The sequence below is a fragment of the Schistocerca serialis genome, chromosome 1 (genome assembly GCF_023864345.2).
Source record: "Schistocerca serialis cubense isolate TAMUIC-IGC-003099 chromosome 1, iqSchSeri2.2, whole genome shotgun sequence".
NCBI lineage: Eukaryota > Metazoa > Arthropoda > Insecta > Orthoptera > Acrididae > Schistocerca > Schistocerca serialis.
Window position 1 is genome coordinate 438,766,129 of NC_064638.1, and position 20,463 is coordinate 438,786,591.

A 20,463-nucleotide genomic window follows, 5' to 3' on the forward strand; every position below is an offset into this window, starting at 1 on the left:
GTCTGGCGCAAAGTATCAATGTTGAGAGTTGATTTTCATGTTAGTTTAGCTTTGCTTGAGGATACTTAGCCACTGTAGTGTTCATTATAGATGGCATAAAGCAAACAGGACACATATTATGTTAAGAGATGACAGTAATAGTTGTCCAAGCATACTAAGTTTTCAAGGGAGAATCAGGAGCAGAAACAGTAGCCTAATGTGGTGGTCATCCCAGTCTTTCCAGTTATCTGGGTAGGCAATGACTGGACGACACAGATACCAGACTAGAGGCATCCAAAATTTTCTTATACCCCACCGTGCATACGGTCACCTTTTTTCTTACATACCACTGTAGTAGTATTGGAAAATGAAAAGAAAAATATATATTTGGCTCATTGAAAGAGATCTGGAAAGTAGGGAGAAGATACTTGTGCATTGAAGCTTTGTGTTGGGCCGTATATAACAGACTGGTGTTTAGTACGTGCGTACAAAATGCAGAAAAGACTATTGGTTGGTGCACAACAAGAAACCTAACATCATTGACATTTTCAAAGGATGGGAGCAAAATAACAAAATGATAAGATTGATGTTCTCGTATAAGTTCATCACTTAACATTCCAAATTCTGTTATGAAATGTAGTGGATAACCAGTATTCAGAATATTAATACTAGCCAAACTTTTTATTTTAATATATCAATAAATTTAGTAATTTTTTTTATTGTAAGTGTGCCAACAAGGTACACGAAAATAATAAGCTGGGATGAAATTGTAGAATTTCATTATATGGATGTTTTTGGTTGCTTCGTTATGTATTTTAGAAATTTATTTATAACTTTAGACTTTGCGTATGATTTCTAACTAACAATGAAAAGTTGAGTCCTGAAAAATTAACTTGTTTCTAAAAGTAACTCATTGATTGAACAACAGTCAGATGTTACATTTTGTGATATATTTTGCTACTTAATTATATCTCATGTGTTTCCAAAATTATTTTCAGAGCCTGTATCTTGCTTCAGCACTTATAAAATTTATATGGACAAGTGCTGGAACCTACAGCCAAGTAACGACTGAGGCTCCTTTTTTATCAATGGGAAATAAAAGTGTACTGAAACCTGGTGTTAATGGCGCAAGAACCAACCGAACTGGTGACGTTAGCAGCAGTGAAAATAGCATCAGCATGGAGAATAGTAACTCTGAAGATGAGCAGGTCTGTATTAGAGAATTGTGTTTTTATGCTTTTTTCTCTCTGGGTGACATTTCTTGTGATATATAATAAATAGACTGAAAACTCTCTCTCTCTCTCTCTCTCTCTCTCTCTCTCTCTCTCTCTCTCTTTCTGTCTCTGTCTCTGACTCTGATACACACACACACACACACACACACACACACACACACACACACACACACACACACAGGGAAACAATAGTAAAGATATAAGCAAAAAAAAAAAAAAAATTCTTTTTCCTGTTACTTTTTATTGAATAGTCTACATTGAGGTGACAAAAGTCGTGGGATAGCGATATGCACATATACTGATGGCAGTAGTATCATGTACACGAGGTATAAAAGGACAGTGCATTGGTGGATTTGTTATTTGTACTCAATTGGTTCATGTGAAAAGATTTCCAATGTGATTACTGCCACACAGTGGGTATTTTCAAACTTTGAATGCTTAAATTCAAACAGCCACAATACAGCAATAGACATGAAAAGATGATTTTGCATCATGATAGTGCTCGACTCCATGTTCCAAAACCTGTCAAAGCATATTTGGAAATGTTGAGATGGAAAGTCCTACCCCCCTGCCATATTTTTCAGACATTACTCCCTCTGACTACCATCTTTTTTGATAATGGCACACAGCCTGGCTGACGAACACTTCCAGTAATTGGATCAATTCTTGGATCTCCTCAAAAGATGCCCAGTTCATCCACCACAGGACTCATATGCTGCCTGAAATATGGGAGAAAGTATTGCCCAGTACTTTGAACTGTAAAGTTTTTGTAAGTTTTTTGCAATAAAGCCTCTAACTTTGAGAAAAAGCAGAGGAAGCAAAGTTGTAGATTTAGTAATATGTATGGAATGTGTTCTGAATGAAGGCCACCATTAAATAATCTCCCCCTCCTCAGAAACAATGAAAGAAATGAGTTCATTTTTTCTCAAAACATTTCCCTTCAAAATTTATTCACTTTTGTACATGTTCAAGCTGTTTGTTGAGCACCTCTGTAATGCTGTTGCACAGACTGAACAATTCCATGACAAAATGCATTGCTCTCCCTCCCTCCCTCCCTCCAAAGGAATCCAAATAGAAGAACCATACTCAACAATTGGTAGAACAAGTGCCTTATATGCCACTTCCTTCATGGATGAGTTACATTCTTCCCACTATTTGCTTTTTGCAGTCATTTCACTTAAGTTCACTGTGGATAGTTAGTTCTAGATATTTTATGATAGTTGTAGTTTCCAGCAGTTTATTATCAATAGTGTAGTTGTTCGCTAATATGTTTCTTTTTCTTTGTATGCACAATATATTACATTTATTTACATTTGAGGTTCAACTGCCAGAGCCTGCCCCATTCATCATTCCTCTGCAGGTCGTTCTTAAATCGATACTGTTTTCTGATGTGGCTACTTTGTTACAGACAACTGCATCATCTGCAAACAGACTTCAAAAGTTTCCAGCACTTTCTATTCCTGAATCTGGTCCGACAATCAGTAAGCTTGTGGTGGTTTTTTTCCCCACTAAATGACAGTGCGGGACTGTGTCAGATGCCTTCCTGAAGTCAAGGAACATGGCATCAACCTGAGCGCCATTGTCTACAGTGCTATGGGTCTTGTGGAAGAACAGAGCGAACCAATTTTCGCAAGATCTTTGTGTGTGGAAGTCTCGTGGATTTTTCTAGAGGAGATTTTCACTCTCCAAAAAGTCATAATTCTTGAGCATAAAACATGTTCTGTAATTCTACTGCAAATTGACATATATGGGCATATAATTATGTGCATCTGTCCTGCAGCTATTCATGTAAACACACATGACCTGCTCTTTTATCCATTCAGTAGCTACCTTTCATTGCTCCAGCAATCTATGATAAACTGATGTTAGAAGGGAGGCAATTTCTTTCCCATAGTCTCTGTAGAATCTCATTAATATCTGATAAGATCCTGACGCTTTTCCACTACTAAGCAATTGTAGTTGATTTTCTGTTCCGAAAACAGTTATCTCAGTATCTGCCATTTCGGTGGCCATTCGGTGATTGAAAGAAAGGGCTATGTTATGATCTTTTATGGCAAAACAATTTCTGAAGATTCAGTATTTTGGCCTTCTCTGAGTTAGCTTCCATTTCAGTGCCATTGTGGTCACTGAGTGAATGAATAGGGGATTTCGATCTGCTTACTGATTTTACGTAAGACCAAAACCTCTTAGGGTTTTTATAGGTATTCAGATCAGTTGACAAAATTGTATTTTCAGAGTCATTGTATGCCTCTCTTTTGCCATCTTTACACTCATTTTCATTTTGGTCAGCTTTTGTTTTTCGGGGAGTCTGCTGGCAAAAAATATTGCTTTTGTTTAATTACAGTGTTATGAAAAGAACAGTTGCTACTCACCAGATAGCGGAAATGCTGAGTCGCAGGTAGGCACGACAAACACACACACACACACACACACACACACACACACACACACACACACACACAGACCATAGTCTGTGACTGCTGAGGCCTGACTGCTTTTGCGAAAATTTACTCACTGAAAAATGTGCAGCTCTCTCCACAATAAAACCTAAAATTAGCTGCTGGCCACAGATGTCAATTGTAACAGTACACCATAAACAATAACAAGCAGGAACCATGCTCTGAATACCTCCATCTGTACGTATGTGCATTATCCCCGTCTAGTGCGTGTGTGCTGATTCATAAGTATTTGGAATTGATGTCTGTATCCACATGCGAATAATTTGTCTGCTAATTCTCTAAGTTCCATCTATTCTGTCACCAGATGGCTGACACACTAGATCCATACCATTCATCGCAGATCATCATCTAATACTCGCTTCCGAAGCTTCCGAAATTAGAGATGTTGAGTTTGTACTATTACCTTCTAGAAAGACTGGTTTCATTGCTTGTCATTGATTTCATGTTAAATTATGATTGTTGGTTACAGGAACAATAAAAATGTATAAATACCATTTCAGTGATAGCTTTACATTCTTAAAAAAGTACAGCATTTATTTGTTATGTTGTATTTGTTTTTTTTCAGGGCTGTTGCATGCCATCAGATACTGCTCAGTTGATAACAAAGGAGAAAGATCAAGGTGATAAAACAGTAAATAATAGCAAACACAAAAAGAGCCCCATTAATGTTGAAAACTCAGACGGTGAGTGCAGTAGTTTTTATTACCATAAATGATTGATTACTTGGTGTTGGAATTGCAAAAGATTGCTTTCTCTGCTTGTATGAAGAAGGAAAAAGATCACTTAAAAAGAAAATATATGGCTCACTTGTGCGTGAGGCTAAACAAGAAGTGAAAAGGAAGAGTTTCTGAAGGGTAGCTTATTAACAGACATAATAATTAGTCTATTTAAATGTAAATGGGTGATTGTAACGAAGTACACTTTAGAACACTGCTTAGCTGGAAGTGCTCTGTAATGGGACAAATGATCTAACAGAATGGATATTATTTAAATCACCAAGGCAATTAAAATAGTCAGCTCAAGAATATCACTTACAATCACTTGCTTGATTTGATGTGTTTTGCATGGCAGGATGAAATCCAATTAGGATGCATTCCTGTAAATTTTACTGACATAAAAATTTTTGAATATGGTTCACTTAGAACATGGAAGAATGTGTCATTAGGCATATTTTTCAATCTTTCTCCTTATAATAATAATAATAATAATAATAATAATAATAATAGGCCTCCGGTATGTTCTGCCAGTCGTAAAAGGCGACGAAAAGAACAAACCACTAATAGGGCTAACCCCCCTTTTAGTGTGATTAGTTGGTTCAGGACAGAACTAATGAAGCCTCGGACAAGCGCCGTCATGGTCGGGGACGACGCTTGAACCCTATGCCCGCCCACAATGGTAACAACACTGCTAGCCAACTGGAAAATGATTTAAATCCAAATAGAGGTGTTTTGCAGGATATGCTTCCTGCAACCACCCTAGAAGGAAAACAAAGACAGAGGATGAGATGGTCAGATGAAGTTAATCGACACCTCATGTTCTGTTATTACCAAGCAACAAACCTAGGAACCAACACAACTGGATACAGATCACAAGTATACACAACATTTATTACCAGATACCCAGAATTAAAATTTTTAACAGAACAACGTCTAGCTGATCAGATCCGTGTAATAATAAAAAATAACAGGATACCCCAGTCAGAATTAGATAACATCAAACAACAAGTACAACAAATACTGGAACAAAATAATGTGCAATCAGAAGAAGAAGAAAATACAGTAATGGACTCAAACATCCCAGAGCAAACAAACAAAGAACAACACGCACCAATTAAACAATCAGAGGAAAACGAAATCTTAAGGCAGCCACCAGAACAAGCACAAATAGAACACAAAGTGACACAGATATTAGATATAGAAGAAAAATTTCAGCTAACATATATAGAATACAAAGACACAAATACAGACATTAGACCGTTCTTACATAGACCACCAAATAACCCACAAGTCGAAACAACAATAAAAACTATCAACACAATCATACACAACAAAATAAATGAAAACACAACTATGGAAGAGTTACAACTACTGGTATATATAGGAGCACCCACTACACTAAATATACACACTAGGCAGAGATCAGAACCAACCAACACACAGAAGAAACCCACAAAACCAGCATGGCAACACAGGCTACAGATCAAAATAGAAAAACTGAGAAAAGACATCGGACAGCTAACACAATTTATAAGAAATGAAATCTCGGAAAAAAAACGAAAAAGGTTAGGTAAAATCTCACAACAAGAAGCGACAGAGCAATTAGACGAAAAGAAGCAGAAATTACAAGCATTCGCCAAACGACTCAGAAGGTACAAAAAAAGTGAAAATAGAAGGAAACAAAACCAAACATTCAGCACAAACCAAAAGAAATTTTACCAGACAATAGATAACACACACATTGAAATAAACAATCCACCAAACATAACAGACATGGAACACTTCTGGAGCAACATATGGTCAAACCTGGTACAACATAACAGGCATGCACGGTGGATACAAGCAGAAACACACACATACAAGATGATACCACAAATGCCTGAAGTGATAATTTTGCAACATGAAATCACCCAAGCAATTAATTCTACTCACAATTGGAAAGCCCCTGGAAATGATAAAATAGCAAATTTCTGGTTAAAGAAGTTCACCTCAACACATTCACATCTAACTAAATTATTTAACAGTTACATTGCAGACCCATACACATTCCCTGATACACTTACACATGGAATAACCTATCTGAAACCTAAAGATCAAGCAGACACAGCGAATCCAGCTAAATATCGCCCCATAACATGCCTACCAACAATATACAAAATATTAACTTCAGTCATTAAACAGAAACTAGTGACACATACAACACAGAACAAAATTATAAATGAAGAACAAAAAGGCTGTTGCAAAGGAGCACGAGGATGTAAAGAGCAACTGATAATAGATGCAGAGGTGACATATCAAGCTAAAACTAAACAAAGGTCGCTACACTATGCATACATCGATTACCAAAAAGCTTTTGATAGTGTACCCCACTCATGGTTACTACAAATATTGGAAATATATAAAGTAGATCCTAAATTGATACAGTTCCTAAACATAGTAATGAAAAACTGGAAAACTACACTTAATATCCAAACAAATTCAAATAATATCACATCACAGCCAATACAGATTAAGCGTGGAATATACCAAGGAGATTCATTAAGTCCTTTCTGGTTCTGCCTTGCTCTGAACCCACTATCCAACATGCTAAATAATACAAATTATGGTTACAATATTACTGGAACATACCCACACAAAATCACACATTTGCTATACATGGATGATCTAAAACTACTGGCAGCAACAAATCAACAACTCAACCAATTACTAAAGATAACAGAAGTATTTAGCAATGATATAAATATGGATTTTGGAACAGACAAATGTAAGAAAAATAGCATAGTCAAGGGAAAACACACTAAACAAGAAGATTACATATTGGATAACCACAGCGACTGCATAGAAGCGATGGAAAAAACAGATGCCTATAAATATCTAGGATACAGACAAAAAATAGGAATAGATGATAGAAATATTAAGGAAGAGCTAAAAGAAAAATATAGACAAAGACTAACAAAAATACTGAAAACAGAATTGACAGCAAGAAACAAGACAAAAGCTATAAATACGTATGCTATACCAATATTGACCTACTCATTTGGAGTAGTGAAATGGAGTAACACAGACCTAGAAGCACTCAATACACTTACACGATCACAATGCCACAAATATAGAATACATCACATACATTCAGCAACAGAAAGATTCACATTAAGCAGAAAGGAAGGAGGAAGGGGATTTATCGACATAAAAAACCTACATTATGGACAGGTAGACAATTTAAGAAAATTCTTTCTAGAACGAGCAGAAACTAGCAAAATACACAAAGCAATCACCCACATAAATACATCGGCTACACCACTACAATTTCATAACCACCTCTACAACCCTTTAGATCACATAACATCAACAGATACAAAGAAAGTAAATTGGAAAAAGAAAACACTACATGGCAAGCACCCGTATCATCTAACACAGCCACACATCGATCAAGACGCATCCAACACATGGCTAAGAAGAGGCAATATATACAGTGAGACGGAAGGATTCATGATTGCAATACAGGATCAAACAATAAACACCAGATATTACAGCAAGCATATTATTAAAGATCCCAATACCACAACAGATAAATGCAGACTTTGCAAACAACAAATAGAAACAGTAGATCACATCACAAGCGGATGTACAATACTAGCAAATACAGAATACCCCAGAAGACATGACAACGTCACAAAAATAATACATCAACAGCTTGCCTTACAACATAAACTTTTAAAACAACACGTTCCTACATACAAGTATACACCACAAAATGTACTGGAGAATGATGAATACAAATTATACTGGAACAGAACCATTATAACAGATAAAACAACGCCACATAACAAACCTGACATCATACTCACCAATAAAAAGAAGAAATTAACACAACTAATTGAAATATCCATACCCAATACAGCAAATATACAGAAGAAAACAGGAGAAAAAATTGAAAAATACATCCAACTGGCTGAGGAAGTCAAGGACATGTGGCATCAGGATAAAGTTGACATTATACCAATTATACTTTCAACTACAGGAGTCATACCACGCAATATCCACCAGTACATCAATGCAATACAGCTACATCCAAACTTATATATACAACTTCAGAAATCCGTAATTATTGATACATGTTCAATTACCCGAAAGTTCCTAAACGCAATGTAGCATATACCGTACAGTTAAAACGAAGTGACGCTTGATCAAGGTCCGCGTCACTTTCATTCCGAACCAGACCTAAGGTCTGAGAAAGGAAAGATAATAATAATAATACCTTTTTTGGGGGGGAATGGGGGTTGTTAAGTGGTACAGTGCATGGACTGACTTTTATTCTCAATGTTTTATATTTGAATTCATTAATTCAAAGGTAATTGTATCTACTGAAAGCAAAGTGTCAACAAATTCCATTTGTTCCCACAAAAGATACTGATTTGCACTCACAATGAGACCATGCAGACTGGCTCACTCCAGTATTCTTAATATGTATTGTATTTGGAGGTCAGTTCTGCTAAGTGTGAAACATGTTCATTTATCAACCCTTTGACCACTGTGGAAGTGTTAACTCCTCATGCTTTGCCACTCCCCAGGTACCGAGGATGTGTTTAAATGCAGAATGTGGGTTTTCCTTTGAAGTGATAGTGTGTCCCATTCCTCAACTCTGTCATTGCTGTGGCTTGAGTTACTTCCATACGTTGGTGAATAAAAAAGTTTTGAGTATTTATCATATAAGATACATGCCTCTTTGCATGCTATAATTTGCAAAGAACTTTGTTTTGATCTCTTGAACCATTTGTGAAATATGATGGTTGTGATGACCACATGATTCCGGATACACAGGGACGGAACTGCGCCCCATGTGCACCCGTCCACCCGATATAAAAACCAATAATTCAAGAACAAAATCAGGTATCATTCTGCTCTCAGTTTTAAATAAAATGTCGATATCTTACGTGCGTTTTATACACAGTGACTTATCGCTTAAAATCAAACATACCCAACGTTTACACAATGTGTTTTTATCTCTGGAAACTCATTAAAATTTTTGCAGTGATTTACTCTATTTGGTGCAGCACAGTAACTGTGACGAATAATAAAAAGATATTTAGTCATCTGTCAAACAAAGATATGAGATGGTAAGATGTGCAGCCACCAAGTTTTTTCACTGAATAGTTTTCTTAAAATTAGATGATACGTATTTCCATAGCAGCTGAAACGCCATCTTACAGCATGGGTAGCAACATTAGGCAAGCAGATACACCACCATCAAAGCTGCAATCAACACAGAATGCAGAGGGCACATCTGTAGCAGTCAAAGGATGAAGAGAGTCACTGGTAGCTGAGGGTGTAGCAGTGTAGGTCTCGAAATTGCAAAGTTGCAGGCTTGATTTTTGGTAGTAGCAACTTTGCTGTACTGTTACTTAAATTCTTTATTACCAAATGGAAATGTTAATTAACAGATATTGATTAATAATTTTTAATATGAATCATATCTTTTTACTTTAAAATACTGACAGAAAAAAATTCAAATTTTAAATCAAACGCAGGAAACTCCAGTTAGGAACATCAACAGTGTAGGAAAAGATAGATTTCTACGTACTGCAAAGAAGTTGCAAGTTGCAGATAGGCACTATCAAAAGACACTCGCATATAGCTTTCGGCCACAGCCTTCATCAGTAAAACTTGCAAACGCACTTATCCAAGCACACCTCAGCATACATGACCGCCAACTCCAGCATCTCGGGCTGGAGTGCAACATCACATGGGATGCAAGCAGTAATCTGGAGGGGATGGGGAAGGGGAAGGGATAGTAGAGTATGGGTAGGGAGAGAGACAAACGCTGTCTGGTGGAGTGTGTAGGGACTAGACTGCCAACAGGTGCTGCGTCAGGAGGTTGTGGGGCAGGGGGGTGGGGAAAAAAAGGATAGGAACGGGGAAAGACGAGTGGATGTGTTGGCAGATGGCTGCAAATAAACAGGGTGGGAGAAGAGACTGGGAAGGAGACGACAGGAGAAGGTGGAAACTATTGGTTGAAGGATGTGGGGACAGTATTTTACCATAGGTTGAGGCCGGGATAGTTACGGTAGCGGCTGGATAGTCACAGGAGCAGAGAATGTGCGTTAAGGATAACTCCTATCTGTGCTGTTCAGAAAAGCTGGTGATGGAGGGAAGGATCCAGATGGCTCAGGTAGTGAAGCAACCATTGAAATCAAGTGTGTTATGTTCAGCTTTATGCCACCGGATCTACTTTGCTCTTGGTGACAGTTTGGCGGTGGCTGTTCATCCTGGTGGACAGCTGCTTAGTAGTCATACCAATATAAAAAGCTGTGCAATGATTGCAGCAGAGCTGGTAAATGACGTGGCTGCGTTCAGAGGTGACGCGTCCACTGACAGGATAGGATAGACCTGTGACAGGGCAGGAATAGGAAGTGCTGGGTGGGGGGATTGGGTAGGATTTGCACCACAGGGATATGATCCTTGTGGCAAGAGGTTGGGATTGGGAGTGGCGTGGGGATGGACTGAGATGTCGTGGAGGTTGAGTGGCTGACAAAACACCACTTTAAGAGGGGTGGGAAGTATCTCAGGTAGGACGTCCCTCATTTCAGGTCACCTTGATAGGTAATTAAAGCCCTGATGAAGGATGTAGTTCAGTTAATTAAGTCCGGGGTGGTACTGGGTGATGAAGGGGACACTCCTACGTGGTTGGTTCTTTGGGATGGTGGTAGGATTGTGGGTGTGAGGGGAACTGGCACAGGAGATCTGTTTGCGGACTAAGCCTGTAGGCTGTGAAGGCCTGGGTGAGACCCTCAGCATACTACACAAGGTAGTTTTGTCACTGAAGATGCTCCGTCCCCAGGTGGCCAGGCTATATGGGAGGGATTTTTTTGTGTGACAGGGAACAAAGATAGTGTCTTTGCCCTGGGTCGATATCAAGAAGGTACCATCGATGGACCTGAACCAGACTAGGGGTTTGGTGTTTTGGGAGGCTAGGAAGGTATGCTCGAGATGGCCCATAAGAAGGCTGGCACAGGAGGGTGTCATGCAGGTGTTCATGGCTGTGCTGCAGATTTGTTTATATATCTTCCCGTCAGTTGAGAAGTTGTGGGTTAGGATAAAGTTAGTAAGGCATATAAGGAATGAGGTTGTGAGTTCGGAGTGTGAAGGACGTTGAGAAAGGTAGTTCATCTCTCTTCCCATCTGTATACTACCATCCTTTCCCCTTCTCCAACTCCCTCCTGATTGCTGCTTGCGTCCCATGTGATAATGCGTTCCGGCCGGAGTTGGCGGTCATGTATGCATGAGGTTTTCTTGCTTTTTGTATGTCTGTGTGTGTGTGTGTGTGTGTGTGTGTGTGTGTGTTGCTAAATTCAAATTGTATATGGTTTTTATCGACATATGAAATGCCTGTATATTGAATAAAAAATACATTCATGAATAATACTGTTTAATCTCCAGAAATGAACAGGTAGTGTTTTGTATTAGTGGTTCCAAGACTTGCACACACCGCTACTAGTGACTCTTTGAATGTGCTCAAAATGTTTTGTACTTTACAGTACTCTAAAATATTCTGATCTTTAAAGGCAATTTTTTTGAGCTTATTGGGAATTGCATCATGTTATTTGTTAAATTAGTGTTGTGAGCACTGATGTTCAACTTCCTGGTAGAATAAAGATAATGAAGGAGGGCCAGTCTGTGAGATCTCCTTGTCAGATCTCCTTTTAAACTGTAAAAATAAGAATAAAGGGAAAAATATTGAACAGAAGTACTCTAGTTTCAGTTTCAGCTCCACAGTAACGGAATAACCCATGAAGTACAACTGTGGAGGTCCTTCAAGCATTTCTAGTTTTCAGCTATCCCATTGTTGTTAATACTTTCAGCAAAAGACTGAACTATTGAACTGACTATGAGTTAATGCTTTGTTAGAAGTACAACAGTGTACTGGAAGTCAGTGGTGATCAAAGCTTTCAGTGACTCTTTTAATTACGTATGGTTATAACACACTTATTTAATGTAAACTTCTTGCAATTATCATATGAATCATTCTGCTGTAAATCAGGAACAATTTGTTCTTACTGTAAAAATTTCTTATGTGGATTTCACTATCCTGCATTCACATTCACAATTTTTGAAGTTATTAAGCATACTTCAGTGAATCTTCATTAAAAAAGTGACCCTGTTTCTTGCAACAAGAGCTGAGAGTCTTCAGAATATCATCATAGTTCATCTTGTATCACTGTTCATGAATTCCTTTAATCATGAAAAGTAAAGATGGAAGATAATTGTCATTTGTAGACTACACTATGTTACAAGATATATTTTTTTTTTTTACTTGCGTCAGTTTTCTACTCCATCTAGTGTCCTTGATTACCTGATTCACCCATCAGCTAGTGTCATTTTTATAATTCCCCAGGAAAGAACACTCTAATAAGAACAATTTCTTGGGCAGTGATATTTAATCAGTTAAAATTTATTTTCATGTAGCAGTTTTCTGTTGTAGCAAATATTAATAGTAATTATATAACAAAATGGTTTTGAAGAGGGTGAAATTAGTTCCATTTAAAACTATCAAGTACTTGCTGTAGAAAAACATGAGTAGATTAATTTATTGAATGTTTGTAAAGTGCATAATTAAATGGTGGCATGACACCATGTCTAGATAGCTGAGCTGTATAGATATACTTTTCTGGTCAGTATACAATGCCATCCATATTTATTGTATAAAATTAATTTAAAAGAATATGGTTAGTTATCTTTGTTTGCATGATCAATAGAGCATAATGGTGACCTCTTGCTATGATGTGGAATGAGTCAGTTGTGCAATTATAGTACATCTCAGCAGAAAATATGGCAAGATCTGGGACATTTACATTATTTCTTAAGTTTCTTACTTGCGTACTGTAGTTTGTACTTTAATATGTTCATTGTCTCTCTCTCTCTCTCTCACACACACACACACACACACACACACACACACACACACCATACTACACTTTCTGTGGAGTTAAACAAGTTGTTAAGCAGATGTATTGGTTTGTGTTTGAATTTAATTTTGTATTATCCAATAAATTTTTTGGGTAAGTTGGTTAATGGTTAAAGATTTTTATGGCAGAATGTGTCATTCCTTTCTGCATCACATTTGAGTGATGGATAGTGTGAATCATATCTGCTTCTTCTTCTATATTTATGAACATTAATATTGTTTTCAAACTGTAACTGAGTGTTGACTACAAACTTCATAAGGTGTGTGTGAAATCTTATGGGACGTAACTGCTAAGGTCATCAGTCCCTAAGCTTACATACTACTTAACCTACATTATCCTTAGCACAAACACACACAACCATGCCTGAGGGAGGACTCGAACCTCTGCCAAGACCAGCAGCACAGTCCATGACTGCAGTGCCTTAGACCACTCGGCTAATCCCGCGCGGTGAAAACTTCATAAGGAAGGAAATGTTTTGTGAGACTATTGCCAGTATGGCCAACTGTTAAAAGATCTCTCTCCAAGAAGCTGAAGAATGCACAACACGTACTATTCTTATGACACACTTCTGTGCAACAAAAACTTTCTTCATCAGTAATGAGTTTCTCCAGAATATGACAAGACATTGTTGAATGACAGTAGCAAAAGTAGGTCCACTTTTTAAGATTTTCATCTGACTTTATATGTAAGGCAAAAGTTGTAAGGCTTAGACATTTCAGAAGATTGGTAACCTGTTATTTCCAGTTCATGTTTGTACCAATATAAACATACAGGAATTTATAATATTCTATTTCGTTTATTGAGTTACACGCACAAATTATTTCTAATGGTGTAGTCAGCCTTGGGCCATACTGAGTTGCATGCATTGTGTTTTATCTATATTCAGTGACAATCAGTTGCTGAGAACCAATTATTAATACACAATAAAATATTATTTACATTTTCAGATGTTTAAGTTATTGCATTTAGGCTTCATTATAACACTTGCATTATTGGCAGAGAGAGACTATTGTTTCTGAGATATGTGATGAAAGATTATTTATATCTAAAAAAGCAAGAGTGGACCCAGTATCGATCTCTGTGGTATACCTGCTGTGATTATTCCCCCTTCAGAAGACGCTGTTTCATTGTGTGCGATCACTGAGCTTGTTAACACATTTTGCCTCTTTAGTAAAACCCTGCGTTTAAAATTTTCAAGGGACTTAAAAAAAAATTGTATAAAAGTGGGAAATAATGTTTTAAGCTGTAAAAGTTGTGTATAGGATACCCTCTCGCATTTTTAGTTTATGTGTATGTACATAATAGGCATCAAAATATTTGTCAGGGACTTGTTTATTATCTAATAAAGATTTATTATCCAATAAATTCCCAGGATGGGAAGTAGAAACATTTGATCAATTTCATGCGTCATAATCTTTTTGGAAAGCCTGCAGCTCGAATTTATTATTTAAATAATGAAACACTGCACCAGTTACGTATTTCTTCATGCTTAGCCTGATGCGTTTGGAGAATTTTTTTGTTTTGTACTCAAGTGCAAAATTAAATATTTACGTAAGTATTTTTTGTGCTGTTTGCGTATGTGGTGTTTTGCATGTCATGCACTGTAGCCTTTATGAGGTTATCAGGTACTGTGCCTCCTCAGTTATGTAGAAAATGCACACGAGCAAACTATCACTCCCATTGTTACTGTAACAAAAAAAGTATGTAAATGCTGCACCTGGCAACAGGAATAAATTCTCAAAACACGTTTTACTCAGCATGGAAATTGGCACTGTGTTTAAACAAAAAACATTTGAGCAACACAAAGTGAGTGAAAGTCTCAACTAGCTCTACAAGTGGCCAAATGATGAAACATGCTAATTATGATTTGACAGAGGTGTGATGACGATCGCAACAATCGTGAAACTGTGCATGTGCCATAGAGAAAATTTGAAAATGGTTGTGATTGGTCTTGATATCTTTATTTGAACAAACCTAGTTAATCATACTGACCACCACATCGACTAGAGCTTCACAGTGGCAGGAGGTACGGCACGAATTGTTCCAGCTTTTACATGTTTACCGGTTCATATTCACTGTGTAGAGTGCTCTGGTGTCAAGAAACTTGATCACGTAATGCTTGTAAGCACTACTTGGTGGCCAGTGTCATGCAAGTGCCATTTATGGCAGTTTTTTGTCCCATGAACATTTTTTCATAAAATGTAAATCGCAGAAAATTATACATTTGTTGACTCAAAATCGGATGCGAATAAAAATTGTGTGCATAGTAAATTTTACGGGACCGATAAAAATGCTGTAAATGGTGGCAAAACATTAATTACGGGAACATAAAAGTGGGATTATACTATATTGAGTTAGACAGGATGAACTCTAGGTACCAGAAAGGTCTCCGATACCTTAATATTTTAACTTCTCTAGAAGAATACTGCTGCACAGTCAAATGATCATTGTAATAACTTGATTGAAACAGGGAGATGCTCTGTCCCTCTACTCTTTAGTGTAGCCATAGAGAAAGTTGTGAGGAAACTCAAACTAATATCAGCTTGGATTCTCCAAGCAAATATAGTTAAAGTGTTGGCTTAGGCAAGTGATACAGTTGTTGTTGTTGTTGTTGTTGTTGTTGTTGTCTTCACTGTGAGCACTGGTTTGATGGAACTCTACATGCTACTCTGTCCTGTAAGAGCCTTTTCATCTCTGAATAGTTACTGCAACCTACATCCTTCTGAATCTGCTTAATGTGTTTATCTCTTGGTCTCCCTCAACAGTTTTTGTCCTTCACACTTCTCACCAGTACTAAACTGGTGATCCATTGATGTCTCAGAATGTGTGTTATCAACCAGTCTTTTATTCTAGTTAGGTTGTGACACAAATTTCTTTTCTATTCAGTACCTCACCTAGAATTAGCTGCAACTTTTGATGTCTGTCTCACTGATGGGGATGTGACATGACTGCTGAGGTAACCCGAGTGGTGAGACGGCTTTCCTTGTCATGCTGCCACAAGTTCTGGAAATCAGAGAAATATGAGAATTTCAGTTGTGTCAGGGAAATAGGGAAATTTGGGGAAAAAGACCTCTCGTAAAATCTTGTTTTTGTCCCAGTAAATGAAATGGTTTGTTTGCTGAGATATCATGCATTGTCACTGACTGAGTGTAGCTGAGTACGTACGCCGCTTCCCTACTCCCTCATTCTTACTGCTTCTCCCTTTCCCACCACTCCCCTCAGCTTTCAGTCAGAGCTGCCACCACTTCTTGCTGCTAGTCTAACAGCTGCCGACAAGAGGCAAGGAGGCGTGAGCGGTGATTTGTTTGGATCTGATTGCCAGAGATTGTTGATTCAGCAGTCATAGACAGCAGTCATGTGAGCATGAGTTGTGTCTGAGTGATTGTGTGAATGTGTGTATGCTCTCATTTTCCAACAAAGGCTAAGGCTGAATATTTATTTTTTTGAGAGTGTGTGACACGTGAATAGCTGGCCACGAGTGGATTTCCGTGACCAAAACCACAGGCCATTTCTGCGGGTTTCTCTAATGGATCGGGCTTGCCGATCTGAAGCTCATCATTTCCCACTAATGTGCAGACCCTGCCCATCAGATCTAGTCTCACCGATATGCCCGCTGGGCGGGTTTAATTGTGTGTGGGCATAATGTGGCGGATTTTCGTGGTTTATCCGTGGACCCAGGACATAGGTGCTCCTCGGCAGGCCAAAGGCCACAGGCGATGGATTTCAGGAATTGTGACTATCTCACCAAAAGTACATTGTACAGTGCGGCATTTTATAGCCATTTTATGTTTTGTAGTACATTTTGACACTTCGAATGTACTTTATATATTAGAAAATAATGGATGATAAGAAGAAGAAAATTGTGGCAGTCGTTGGTGGTTTTTACACTATGTACTCACGTATTTCTCAAAAGAAAAATCACACACTACCTGTAAATAATAGACGTAACACAGTGAGTAATAATTGACAATAACGAACTTAGTAGAACCAACATTTTATTGGCGGTCATCTATAGTATTGGTTTACACACATCTTCCCTGTCTTATACACTTCTTTCAAGAGACCTACTTTTTTCTGAGGTTATTTCTGAAATCAGTGAAGGTATTTTAAATTTGCCTTGCAGCTCCAAGGAAATGCAATTTTTTTCACCAGATGCGTATCTTTTTATTGAAATAAAATAACAATGGTGGTCTTAATGAAACATGCATACCATTTGGCTTGCTTTCTCCATCTAAAAACAGTTCATTACAAAAGATATTGATGTTAGTACTTTAGATTTTTGCTCAAACATGGGAGAAATATGAGAGTCCGTACATTTTTCTCTCAACTTATGTCTTTACTTGTCCTTGAAATCTCAAAATTTGTCAGAGAAAAATGCTGAAACTTGTCTGGAAATCAGGGAAACATCAGGGAATTTCACTTGGGGAAACTTGAGGCATCCCTGTGCCAACGGTTTGTTTGGTGAAGCAACCCTGTTGCTACACTGTGGATAAACAGTGCCATGTTGTGTGACGCATTAGATGTTTGACGAATCTTGTTGTAAAGTGGTATTTTCTGACAGTGGAGTGTTCTGTGGAAAAGTTCAGCATGTGTTAACATGAAATTCACAATAAGTGGTCATCCAAGAACATGTTAGTGGCTGTGAAGACAATGTTCTGCTGCAAAATATTCCTCCGAATTCAACAATAGTAATGAACAGTGCGCCACTGGCCTAGCATGTAAAGGCAGAGTTTGTAGTGCTGTTCAAGCCAATAACTCCATGCTACCATGTTGACGAACTGGCTAACACTAAAGGACAGTTTAATCACGATTTCTCTTTATCACGCTCATTTAGATCCAAATGGGCATAGGTGAAAAGTAATGTGGCAACAATAAATGTTCGCTCAGTGAGGTTGAAATGCTGACAAAAGAAACTGTTGCAAATATTACACCACAGGAGTGGCCTCAAGTTGTTAGCCATACGAAGAATGTAGTTGAAGACCATGGATTCATTAAGTACCATGACGAGTTTTGAGTAATACATAATCTCTTGTTGCCATGTTAACATGCACTTCTTTTGCAGAAGCCGAGTGTACAAATATTAGTCTCACTAATGTTCTATTGCAGCTGAAATTGTGACAGAACCCTGAGACGGTGTATTATTAAACTAGCAACTCAGAGCAAAACAGGTCAACAGTTATGAAAAGCCCATTGTCAGTATAAAAATAGATGCGTAACTTCTTTACTTATTTTGTTGCAAAATGGAGCTCTTTATGTACATTTCATATTCCCGACATTGGAGACAGGTATCGATATCCTTCCAAGTTTAAAGAATAATGCAATATGTTATCTCAATATCATATGCAGCAAAAATCACCGAACATGCACCGAAACCGAAGTCATAGCAACCCCGATTTTTCACTGCAAACTTATACAAATTTCTTGCATTAATTTACCTAATATCAAAACATCACCGTAACTGTGGCCATTATTAAAATTATAGGTAGTTCATCATGAAGCTGACGAATTAAGCTGTAAGATGTGCGTGAATCAGAGTATATTACCCAATAGTTTCTTCAAAAATAGTTCAAGAAGAACTGCAGATCAGCTGGCTCATGCAGCTTGCTGTCCATGCAGTCAAGAGAGTTTGACAGGTTTTGTGACGAAAGGCTTAGCATTGTCACCTGCTGACACTTTCAGCACACATTGGCAACTGTGCTTCCCTTCCACTCACTCTGTACTTAACTGTCATAAGTTACAGCTAATTTTAAATGTGCTCTATTTATGTGATCTACCCATTTAATCTTCAGCGCTCTTCTGTTGCATCACATTTCAAAAGCTTCCATTCCCTTCTTGTTTAAACTATTTATCATCAATGTTTCACTTCCATACAAGGCTACCCTCATTACAAATACTTTCTGAAAAGTCTTCCTAACACTTAAATCTAAGTGTTTGTAATCAAAAGTATCCAGACACATGGCTGAAAATGACTTACAAATTTGTTGTGGCCTCCATCAGCAATGCTGGAATTCAGTATGGTGTTGGCCCGCTGTTAGCCTTGATGATAGCTTCCACTCTTGCAGGTATACTTTCAGTCAGGTGCTGGAAGGTTTCTTGGAGAGTGGCAGACCATTCTTCACGGTGTGCTGCACTGAGAAGATGTATTGATGTTGGTTGGTGAGGCCTGTCACGAAGTTGGCATTCCATAACACCCCAAAGGTGTTCTATAGTATTCAGGTCAGCACTCTGTGCAGGCCAGTCCATTACAGGGATGTTATTGTCGTCTAACCACTCTGCCCCAGGCCGTGCATTATGAACATGTACTTGATTGTGTTGAAAGATGCAGTCGCCATCCCCGAATTGCTCTTCAACAGTGGGAAGCAAGAAGGTGCTTAAAATCATAAGCCTGTGCTGTGATAGTGCCATGCAAAACAACAAGGGGCGCAAGCCCCCTCCATAAAAAACACTACCACACCACTGCCTCCGAATTTTACTGTTCGCACTACACACTCTGGCAGATGATGTTCACCAGGCATTCACCATACCAACACCCTGCCATCGGATCGCCACATTGTGTACTGTGATTCGTCACTCCACACAACGTTTTTCCACTGTTCAATCATCCAATGTTTACACTCCTTACACCAAGTGAGGCGTCGTTTGGCATTTACTGGCATGATGTGTGACTTACGAGCAGCCGCTCGATCATGAAATCCATGATTTACTCACCTCCCGCCTAACTGCCATAGTACTTGCAGTGGATCCTGATGCAGTTTGGAATTTCTGTGTGATGGTCTGGATAGATGTGTGCCTATTACACATTACGATACTCTTCAACTGTCGGCGGTCTCTGTCAGTCAACAGACGGGGTCTCTTGACATTTCCACTTCACTATCACATTGTAAACAGGGGACTGAGGGATGTTCAGGAGCGTAGAAATCTCTTGTACAGACCTGTGACACAAGTGACACCCTATCACCTGACCACATTCAAAGTCCGTGAGTTCCGCGAAGCACCCCATTCTGCTCTCTCACGATGTCTGATGACTGCTGATGTCGCTGATATGGAGTACCTGGCAGTAGGTGACAACACGATGCACCTAATATGAAAAAGTATGTTTTTGGGGCTGTAC

The 20,463-nt window shown here is 38.3% G+C and overlaps 1 protein-coding gene across 1 annotated transcript in view; it reads left to right on the forward strand.

Moving 5' to 3' along the window:
* Nucleotides 1-20,463, forward strand: part of LOC126472697 (ubiquitin carboxyl-terminal hydrolase 34) — a 529,852-nt gene that overhangs the window by 36,703 nt on the left and 472,686 nt on the right. Inside the window, exons 8-9 of the mRNA XM_050099952.1 lie at nucleotides 978-1,187; nucleotides 4,239-4,356. Coding sequence (XP_049955909.1) covers nucleotides 978-1,187; nucleotides 4,239-4,356 — 328 coding nt within the window. The remainder of the gene's footprint in view (nucleotides 1-977; nucleotides 1,188-4,238; nucleotides 4,357-20,463) is intronic.